The sequence below is a fragment of the Octodon degus genome, unplaced genomic scaffold (genome assembly GCF_000260255.1).
Source record: "Octodon degus isolate 3935 unplaced genomic scaffold, OctDeg1.0 scaffold00163, whole genome shotgun sequence".
Classification (NCBI taxonomy): domain Eukaryota; kingdom Metazoa; phylum Chordata; class Mammalia; order Rodentia; family Octodontidae; genus Octodon; species Octodon degus.
Window position 1 is genome coordinate 2,396,383 of NW_004524739.1, and position 10,500 is coordinate 2,406,882.

At 40.5% G+C, this 10,500-nt stretch overlaps 1 protein-coding gene across 5 annotated transcripts in view; it reads left to right on the top strand.

Annotated features, from left to right (window-relative positions):
• Positions 1 to 10,500, top strand: part of Phactr4 (phosphatase and actin regulator 4) — a 103,114-nt gene that overhangs the window by 81,163 nt on the left and 11,451 nt on the right. For all 5 annotated transcript variants that reach the window (XM_023703005.1, XM_023703006.1, XM_023703007.1 and 2 more), the window contains 5 exons: positions 907 to 1,091; positions 3,201 to 3,354; positions 6,450 to 6,505; positions 7,829 to 7,890; positions 10,097 to 10,234. In XM_023703005.1, coding sequence (XP_023558773.1) covers positions 907 to 1,091; positions 3,201 to 3,354; positions 6,450 to 6,505; positions 7,829 to 7,890; positions 10,097 to 10,234 — 595 coding nt within the window. The remainder of the gene's footprint in view (positions 1 to 906; positions 1,092 to 3,200; positions 3,355 to 6,449; positions 6,506 to 7,828; positions 7,891 to 10,096; positions 10,235 to 10,500) is intronic.

Consider the following 10,500-nt stretch of genomic DNA (forward strand, 5'->3'; position numbering starts at 1 on the left):
CAGTAGAATAAGCACCTGCCTGGCAAGCACAGGGTCCTGAGTTCAATCCTGGTACTGCAAAAGAAAAAGAGGATTTTTTTTTTAATAGGTTTATTTTATCAATCAGATTTTGGTACATTTTAGATATACATAATGATCACATGCATCATAGAGAATTTATACCTGTACATGATATATAACTTTTTTCTCCATTCCCCTCCCCTCCCTTCAACCCCTCACCTCTCCAATTACAAAAGCTTTGTTTCCATATCTCCTTTTCTCTCTCTTTTTTCAAACCCCAGCTGTAGCACTTCTAGTATACAGTATTATATGCTACTGAGCCTTTGTTTTTAGTTATTTTATCTGTAAATTAAAATAGCATGTTTGTGGGGTGATGAGGACAAAATTAGATTCTGGAAAGCACCTAATAACTGGTAGAACTGGGATTTGTACCTGGAGCTTTTTTTTTTTTTTTTTTTCCGATATATTTTTTTTTCAAAATTTTATTGATAAACAGATAGCAATAAGACAGTTTCAAATCAAATCAGTAGTACAGTTTCAATAACACACTGCATATATTCTTCTTAGTGGTTAATTGCTGTATAAGATGCAGACTTGAGATCCTATTTACAAACACCATTAGAACAAATCATTCTATTCATTAAGAGAATGTAACTATATAAATATCCTAACTACTTTGAATACACAGATACAAAATGGACATTCATCTGTATACCTCTTTTTTTCTAAGTGTACCTGGAGCTTTTTAGATTAATAGTTACTTAAAAGTTTCTCAACAAGATATTTAGTTATGGGAAGGATTTGTAAGTTACTTTGTTAATGGACTTTGCCATAGATATTCCAACCCTTTGTCTTTCATATCAGTTATCCTCTAGTTTCTGAAATATAAATATGTTCATTTGCTAGTCCAGATGATGAAGAAGAGGAGCAAGCCTGCCCATTGACATTTGTTGAAGATGTGACATCTACCTCAGTTCCTCAACTCCCACAGTGTCTGCAGGAGGAACAAGAAGAAAAGGAGAGTGACTCAGACTCAGAAGGTCCCATTCATTACCGAGATGAAGAAGAGGATGAAGATGAAAGCCTTCAAAGTAAGAAAGGGAAGAAAAAGCAAAAGAAAATTCTTTTATAGAAAAAGCTATTTCTTGGTCTTAGCAAGTGTGGAATGAATGAAAACAAAACATCTTCTTCCCTGGAGTTGGTCATCTGATTCATTGTTCTTGTGCCACTGTGAAGGACTCCTTGTCCCTGCTACCATCCCTGTGTTAAAACAAACCAGGAGAGGTTGCCAAGTACATTGAGTCATTTGGGTTTTTGTTTCCTTCTATTTCAAACCTATTCACCCAGGAGATAGTGGTATAGTTCAGTAGTAGTAGATCTTGTTCTTAGCCTGCCGAAGGCTCTAGATTCAGTTAGGAAGGCAAGAAGCTCCCCTTAAAATATTAGACAATATTTCCAGATGTGATGGGGCATACCCGTAATCTCAGCATGCAGGAGGATAAGAAAGGAAGATTGCCACCAGGCCCAGGCTACACTAAGTTTAAGGGCAGCCTGAACTAGCAAGACCCTGTCTAAAATATAAATATGTGACAATGTAGAGTAGAGAAAAGCTGGCAGATGTGTTAAAGTAAAAAAATCAAAAAGTATGCATCTAGGGGCCGGGGAGATGGCTCAGTGGAATAAGCACTTCCCTGGCAAGCGCAAGGGCGTGAGTTCAATCCCCGGTTCCTCAAAAAAAAAAAAAAAAAGTAAAAAGTATGCATCTAATGACAAAGGGAAAATAAATGTGTTCATAATCACAAAGTGTTGTAAATAATGGAATCCTGATTCCCAAATGTGGTAAAACAGCTTTAAAAATATATAGTTCGAGCCAGGGATTTAGCTGGATGAAGTAGCACCTACCTGGCAAGCATGAGATCCTGAGTTTGATTCCTGGTACCCAAAAAAAGGTTAAATCCCACCCTTGAAAGGCTGGGGCAGGAGGATTGCAAATTAAAGGTCACTGTAGGATACATTGTGAGTTCAAAGCCAGCCTGAACTACACAGGGGAGACCCTGTTAAAAAGTAAAAACAAACAACAATAATAAAACATACATTAGCAGGCTCAATGGCATGCACCTTTAGTCCCAGCTCTTCAGGAGGCTGTGCCCAGAAGATCAGTTAACCCAGGAGATAAAGACTATCCTTGGGCTGGCGAGATGGCTCAGTGGTCTAAAGCACCTACTTGGAACAAGCTTGGTAAAGCACAGGGACCGTGGTTTGATCCCCCAGCACCACACGCCAGCCAGCCCCGCCCCCTGGTGGGCTGAGCTGGCCACACACACAATAAATAAATAAATAAATAAATAAATGTTAAAAAAAAAAAAAAAGACTATCCTTGACAGGGACATATTTCAGCAGTGCAGTGCCTACCTGGCAAGGGTGTTTAATTCCCAGTACCAAAAAAGACCAGCTTCAGTAATGTTGAGGCCCCAATCATCCAATCAGTACATAAGTTGAAAGTAAGATGTTTTAATGTGAATAGTCCCCCCCAACCGTTTTTTTAAAATTATTTTTTAATATTTATTTATTATTTATTTATTTGGTACAGGGTCTCACTATGCAGCTTGCACTCAGTGATCCTCTTGTCTCAGCCTCGCTAGCCAGTGCCTGGGGTTCTGGGGCTGGCACGGCATGTGGTACCAGGGATCAAACACGGGTCCTAGAACTTGCCATGAAGGTGCTTTGACTGCCGAGTTATCTCCCCAACCCCTCGCCTGCTTTTTTGACAGTCTTGCTATACTGTTGAGCTTGGCCTTGAACTCACCATGTAGTTCAGCCTAGCCTCAAATTCACGGTGATCCTCCTACCTCAGCCTCCCAAGTGCTAGGATTACACAGGTGCCCCACAACACCTAACAAGTATAAAGCTTTTATGTTTTAATTCAGAGAACTGTCTCTTGCTTACATTTTCTTTCCTGTAACAATGTTACTAACGAGAAACTATATGGCTGGTAGAATTGAGAAGGAATCTTTTGCCCATGGCAGCAAAATAGGCAAATGACTGAAGTTATTTTTAGATCCCTTTACCCTGATCCCTTCTCTGCATTTGGTTGGATCATTTGAAGCAAAGTAGAAAACTGGGAGTTGTTCAGTCAGACTCTTGCTCTGTCCTTTGGTTGGCTTCAAGCTTCTACATTTTTTTCTTCGCCTTCTACAAAGGTGCCCTGGCCAACAAGGTGAAGAGGAAAGACACACTGGCAATGAAGTTGAGCCACAGGCCCAGTGATCCAGAGTTGAACTTGACTTCTTGGCCTTGTAAAAGCAAGGAGGAGTGGAATGAAATACGGCACCAGATTGGGAACACATTGATCCGGTAGGCCTTTGCTCACTGGATTTGGTTTGATTATGCTGGTATGTGTTAGATGCTTGCTTTGTGGCAGAGCATGCATTATCCCTTTTATTTTCAGTGTAATTTTTAATAATAAAAATTAGAAACAAGATGACTCAGTGGAATAAACGCTTCCCTGGCAAGCGCAAGGGCCTGAGTTCAATCCCTGGTTCCGCCAAAAAAAAATTAGAAATAGATATCCTCTATAAATTTTAAAATTAAGGAATTAACACTTCAATCTTTAAATTGTAGGTAAAACATTAGGTTTTGCAGCAGTTGCTAAGGAAGTTAGGATAGCAACTCGTACAGTTTTTATTCACTGGCTAAAGCATTGAAAGCCAACCCCATCAACACACCCATAGTATTTCTTATATGTATTTCACATGTTCCATGTAACAGCTTCCTTTCAGAATGTTAATACCTTTTTCAAATCAACTAGAACCAAAATTGTAGAAAAATTAAATACAATGTGCTTTCCTACATGTTAAATGCATACCTGAAGAAGTCCAAGTATATATGCAGGAATTTGCCTGGCACAGGTATTCTTCCAGTAGAGAAAGGATGAGAAGTGTAACTCTTGGGTGGGTCTCTGCAAAATAACTTAGTGAAGATGTCCGTTAATTAAAATACATTTTTCTTTCCTACTTTAAACACCTGGCTTTATTGTTTATGCAGCATCTAGAGATGTTTGCACCCTTGTCTTTCAGTAGACACCTTTTGGATCCTAAACCATTATCTATGACTTCTTTACTTATAAACACAGTGCCAATTTGAATTATCTGTCTGGTCTGAGTATGCTGAAATTAAGGGCAATTAGAAGGAAGAAAGTAGAAGTCTCTCCTTGTTCTAACAGTGTCCATAACTCAGAAGTCACCAATGTAGAAGTCAGTTTGGTAGATGTACTTGAGACCATGGCGTCCAAAAGGTCTTAGGGGAAGATGGCAGGTCTGGCCCTTCCCATTTAAAGCAGAGATTTGGTATCTGTAATTATATATGTATATTTACTCATTCATTCATTTTGTTTAAGAAAATTTTGAACTTACAGAAAAGTTAAAAATACATACACTTGGGGCTGGAGAGATGGCTCAGTGGTCTAAAGCACCTACTTGGAACAAGCTTGGCAAAGCACAGGGACCACGGTTCAATCCTCCAGCACCACATGCCAGCCAGCCCCGCCCCCTGGTGGGCTGAGCTGGCCACACACACACACACACACACACACACACACACACACATAAATAAAATAAATTAAAAAAAAAACATTAAAAAAAAAAATACATACACTTTTCACCTAGAAGTGTTAACAGTTCCATGTTTGCTTTAGTGGTTATTGTGTTCACTTTCCCTGTACATGTATACAGTCCTGTTTCTGTTTCCTAAAACCATTTTGAAAACTGCAAACATTGTAATTCTTTATTCCTAAATACTTCAGCATGTGATCTTGTAGGAAAGACATTCTGTTACATACATATTTTTATTTAGTGTACCATCTATATTCAATTTCATGCAACATCCCAATAATATCTAGTTTTTTGTTTTTATAGTAGTGGGGATTATAAGAATGAGTTATACTTCTTATCCTTTTTTTATTGGAAGAACATCTGTCCCGGCTCACTAAGTGAGCACTCTACCACTGAGCAATATCCTGATCCCTTTTGGGATGTTTTATGGTTTTTGGTTTTTGAGACAGTATCACTCTGTAGTGCAGGCTGGCCTTGAACTCACTGTGTAGCCCAGGCTCACCTCAAACTCATGGCAACTCTCCTGCCTCAGCCTCCTAAGTTCTGAGATGACAAACATGTGCCACCATTCCTGGCTCCTTTTTGTTTTGGTTTTCATTTTCATTTTTTTTGACATAGTCTTTATAAACATTATAGGCTAGCCTGTAACTCAGAAATGTTCCTGCCTCAGGCCTGGGGAGATGGCTCAGTAGAATAAGCGCTTCCCTGGCAAGTGCAAGGGTCTGTGTTCAATCCCCGGTTCCGCAAAAAAAAAAAAAATGTTCCTGCCTCAACCTCCCAAAGGCTGGGATTATAACCATGTACCTCTCTGACCCCTCCCCCCCCCCCCCGGGATTTTTTACTATGATGTGAGAGGACTGATTGATTATATTTTTCCATTTTTTTTATTAGTGCTTAATGATTATACAGATTCATGAGTTTCACTCTGGCACATTATATGCTCACAACATACTTTAACCATGTCCATCACCTTCCTTGATCCCCTCAGAGGGTTTAATTGTGTATTTATTCAGTTGGTTTTTGTTGGGTTTTTTTTAAAGACAGGGTCTTCCTGTGTACCCCATGCAGGATTGGAATTCACTCTTTATGCCCAGGCTAATCTTTTTATTGTTTTGGTTTTGATTGTCTGACAACCAGGATCTTCCTGTGCAGTCCAGGTTGGTCTCACAATGACCCTCCTGCCTCAACCTCCCAAATACTGGGGTTACTGGACTGTCCCCCTCATCTAACTTAACTAAAATAATTTTGAACTCGTGATCCTCCTGCCTTGGCTGGGATTGTAGGCATGTGCTGCCACACTCAGCAAGTCTGACCTTTTTGGTAGAAACAGTTCATTAAAGTCAGGACTAGAGCTAGAATCCTGGCTTCCTATGTGTAATATGCATGTTAGAACTTTTGATGTGTAAACTGTGTCATAATGATCAGAGAAGTGGCCTGGATGTGGTGCCATACACCTGTAATCCCAGCACTCAGGAAGAGGATCACTACCAGTTTGAAGCCAGAATGGACTACATAGTGAGTTCGTGCCCAGTCTGAACTGTGTATATATGGTAAGACCATGTTTCAAGTAGTCAATAATAATCAAAAAGTAAATAAAATGTATTTGAAAAAAATTTTTAGTAATTAATACAAACTATGGCCCACAAATCCTTGTAAGCATGATTGAGCAGCGTTTTGTCTTATTTTGTTATTTTTTTGAGACAGGATCTCACTATATAGCCAAACTGGCCTGGAACTTGAGGCATCTTGTGAGCCTCCCAAGTGCTCACAGGTGTGTGCTACCATATGCCCAGCCTGCTTGGGCAGTTTAACATAAATACCCTTATTTACCTCCTCTAGGCGGCTGAGTCAAAGACCCACACCGGAAGAACTGGAACAGCGCAACATACTACAACGTGAGTTCAGCTAGGGAAGTCAAGTTTACAGATTTTTTTTTTTTTATTACTTCTGTTTATATGAGAGAAAAAAAAAAATTGCTGTAAGAACCAAGGGGAGAGTGTTCCAGCTGGAGAAGAATATCCTTCCACTGAGGGAACAGAATTCCCCCAAGCTTCCTATGGAAGATGTTATCAGGATATTGTTTAGTGTACACTGATATTCCGGAAATTTTTGTTGTAATTTCTCATAGTATTCTGGGACTGCCTTGGGTATCTCAGAGCATTTGACAACGTGTGGGATGTGTAACCCACTTGGTTGTCTTTGAGTAACAATATAAATCCCAGTATCAGAGTTTTCCTGCTGCCGCTCTCTTCCTCCCAAGGACTGGGAATACAGTTGTCCACCACCACATGGGCTTTTAAGGCATTCAACCTTGTATTTAATTTGTTGTCTGTGTACATATATAATAATTTCCTAGAATAGTGTTCTAGTACAAATTTGATTTGTTTTTCCAAAATTTAGTACGACATTTGGCCTTAAAAGCTTCCTCACTGGAGAGCTTTAGACTTCCCTGGGGTTGTTTGTGCACATGCTAAGTCTAACCAATCCAATACTTACTCTCTTAACACTATTCGGATGTGCACACTTTAGTGCATTTTAAAGTGCAGGTGCCTTTATAAACACATCATACAGATCTTGGTGTGGTCTCCATTGTTCGTTCTCACTCTTGAGCAATATTCTACAGACTTTTCTTTAAAGGGCTCATAGTAAATATTTTCAGCTTTGTAGACCAGGAAGCAAATGTAAAGACAATTGTTTGTAGTTATAAAACTGTGTAGGTGTGGGATAAAAAATAATAAAAATTAAAACTTAAAAATTTTTATAAGGGGCCGGGGAGACGGCTCAGTGGAATAAGCGCTTCCCTGGCAAGCGCAAGGACCTGAGTTCAATCCCTGGTTCCGCAAAAAAAAAAAAAAAAAAAATTTATGACTGGGCTGGGGAGATAGCTCAGGGCCAGGAAGATAGCTCAGTAGAATAAGCACTTGCCTGGCAAGTACAAGGCCCCGAGTTCAATCCCCAGTACCACAAAAAAAAAAAAAAAAAATTATGACCCATCTTAGCTCATGAGCAGTATAAATATAGGCAACTAGATCAACTTGGTGCAAATATGTTGCTGTCTTATTTGAATACACCAACTAACAAAAGCTGGCTTGCTTAGTCATTTCCAAAGGTACTTTATTTTTATTTAGACCTACAAGAAATATCTGTGCTGAAATTATTAAAATTTTTAATATTCAAGTTGTCATTGTGAATTAATATTTTTTCTTTCTGCCAACTAGCTAAAAATGAAGCTGATCGGCAGGCAGAAAAACGAGAGATAAAACGTCGGCTCACTAGAAAGGTACTGCTTCTTGGTTTTTTCAGTCAGTCTGTGTGTCCTATATTTGGATGATGTGTTTGACTGGAAATAAATAAACTTGAGCCGGGGAGATACCTCAGTAGAATAAGCGCTTGCCAGGCAAAGGCCCGAGTTCAATCCCCGGTTCCGCAAAATACATAAACTTGTCTATGGTGCCATCAATTGCTATGAAAATAAATATATAGAAAATTATACTTTATCAAGAACTTTCGGGGCTGGGAGATGGCTCGGTGGAATAAGCACTTCCCTGGCAAGCGCATGGGCCTGAGTTCAATCCCCGGTTCCACCAAATAAAAAACAAACCCAAGGGCTGGGGAGATGGCTCAGTGGAATAAGCGCTTCCAGGCAATCATAAGGGCCTGAATTCAGTCCCCAGTTCAGAAAAAAAAAAAAAAAAAAAAAAAAAAACTTGGTAGGGGTTTGGATTTTGGGGTTGTTTCTTTGTTTGTTTATATATTTGGTACAGAGTCTCACTATGCAGCTCAGACTTGTAGTGACCTCCTGTTTTCATCCTCCCCAGCACTGGATTACAGGCCCCGTCTCAGGGGCCTGCTTAATGCACTGGGGGTGGGGCATGGCATGTGGTACCTGATCAAACCCAGTCCCTGCTCTTGTCTAAGCAGGAGCTTAGTCTGCTCAGCTATCTCACTGGCCCTGGTTTTTAGGCTTTTCGAGACAAGGTCTCACTAAGTAGCCTAGGCTGACCTCAAACTTGTGGCAGTCCTCCTACCTCAGCCTCCCAAGTGCGGGGATTACAGTTGTGTGCCACCACCACCTGGCTTCATTTTTAATATTTTTAAAAGGCCTGAAAAAAAATAAAATAAAGGCCTGGCACAAGAAAGTTTTTTGTTTGTTTGTTTTTCTGGCACAAGAAGTTTTTTTGATAAATTTTGACCTTTTATTTCATAGACATAGGATTATTTTTTTTTAATTTTTAAATTTTTTTGTATTTTAGGGAAGGGTCTACAGGGTGTTTAGGGTCTCACTACTAGACCAACTCATAGTGATTCTCCTATTTACAGCCTCCCAAGAGCTGGGATTACAGGCATGCGCCACCACGCCCAATCTCAATCACCCTCTCAACATGCCCTGGGATCAGGGCCGGCACAAAGGCATGGGATTGAACCCTGGCCCCTGCACCTGTTTGCTGGGACTTTAATCTGCTGATCTATTTGGTCAGCCCTAGACCTAGGATTATGATGTAGATAGACTAAGACTTGGTGGGGTTTTTTGCCCACAAGGTGGTGCAAGCCTTTAATCCCAGAACCTGTCTCAAAAAACAAAAACATAGAACTTGGTATGTATCTTTGTTTCAGAATTTTGGGGTTGGTTTGATTTTTTTTTTTTTTTTTTTTTTTGTACTGGGGATTGAACTCAGGACCTTGTGCTTGCCAAGCAAGCACTTCTTCTACTGAGCTATCTCCCCAGCCCTGATGTGTATTGATTTGGTTTGAGTCCCCTCCTCCCCACATACTTAGGGCCTACATAACCAGATCTCCAGCTGATTTACATGTGTATTAAAATTTAAATTTTTGTTTTGTTTTGTTTTTGTCTTTTTGAGACAGGGTATCACTGTGCAGTTTAGGCTGAGATCATTTTTTTGTTGTTGTTGTTGTTTTGGCAAAACCAGGGATTGAACTCAGGCCCTGCGCTTGCTGGGGAAGCACTTATTCCACTGAGCCATCTCCCTGGCCCCCATGTGTATTAAAATTTAAGAAGCACTGGATTATAGCAGTATTTCTCAGTCTTAACTATGCAGTGAAAGGGCCGGCCAAATAGCTCGGTGGATTAAAGTGCCTGCAAGCAGGTGCAAGGGTCAGGGGTTCAATACCTGGGCCTACCATGCCAGCCCGGCCCCTGGGGTGTGCCGAGACGGTAACTGAGTCTGGTGGCACAGGCCTGTAATCCCAGCTCTTGGGAGGCTGTAAACAGCCAAATCACTATGAGCCTGATCACTAGTAGTGAGACCCTGAACACCCTGTAGACCCTTCCCTAAAACACACACACACACACAAAAAAAAAAAGGATAGAAGAAGACAAAAATCTCTTAATACCCATAAGTCTCTGGGACTGGGATCCAGAAACTAATTATGGTTGAAGACCCATGTTTGGTGAAGATTAAAAGTAATCTTAATGAATAATTGAACCATTTACTACCATGGTGAACTAAGAAGCTTCTTTCTTTCAGCTTAGTCAAAGGCCAACTGTGGCTGAACTTCTTGCCAGGAAGATTCTAAGATTTAATGAATATGTGGAGGTGACAGATGCTCAAGATTATGATCGGCGAGCTGACAAACCTTGGACCAAGCTGACGCCTGCTGATAAGGTTACTATACAATGCTTACATGCTTTCTCGTTCTCTCTCTCTCTCTCTCTCTCTCTCTCTCTCTCTCTCTCTCTCCCCCCCCTTTTCTTCCTTGCCTCTCTTCCTCCCTCCCTTCCCTCCCTTCCTTCCTCCCTCTCTCCTTTCTTTGAACAATGCGAGATCCTGATTAGAAAAGGAAGCCATGGGGGCCAGGGAGATGGCTCAGTAGAATTAAGTGCTTCCCTGGCAAGCACAAGGGCCTGAGTTCAATCCCCAGTTCAGCAAAA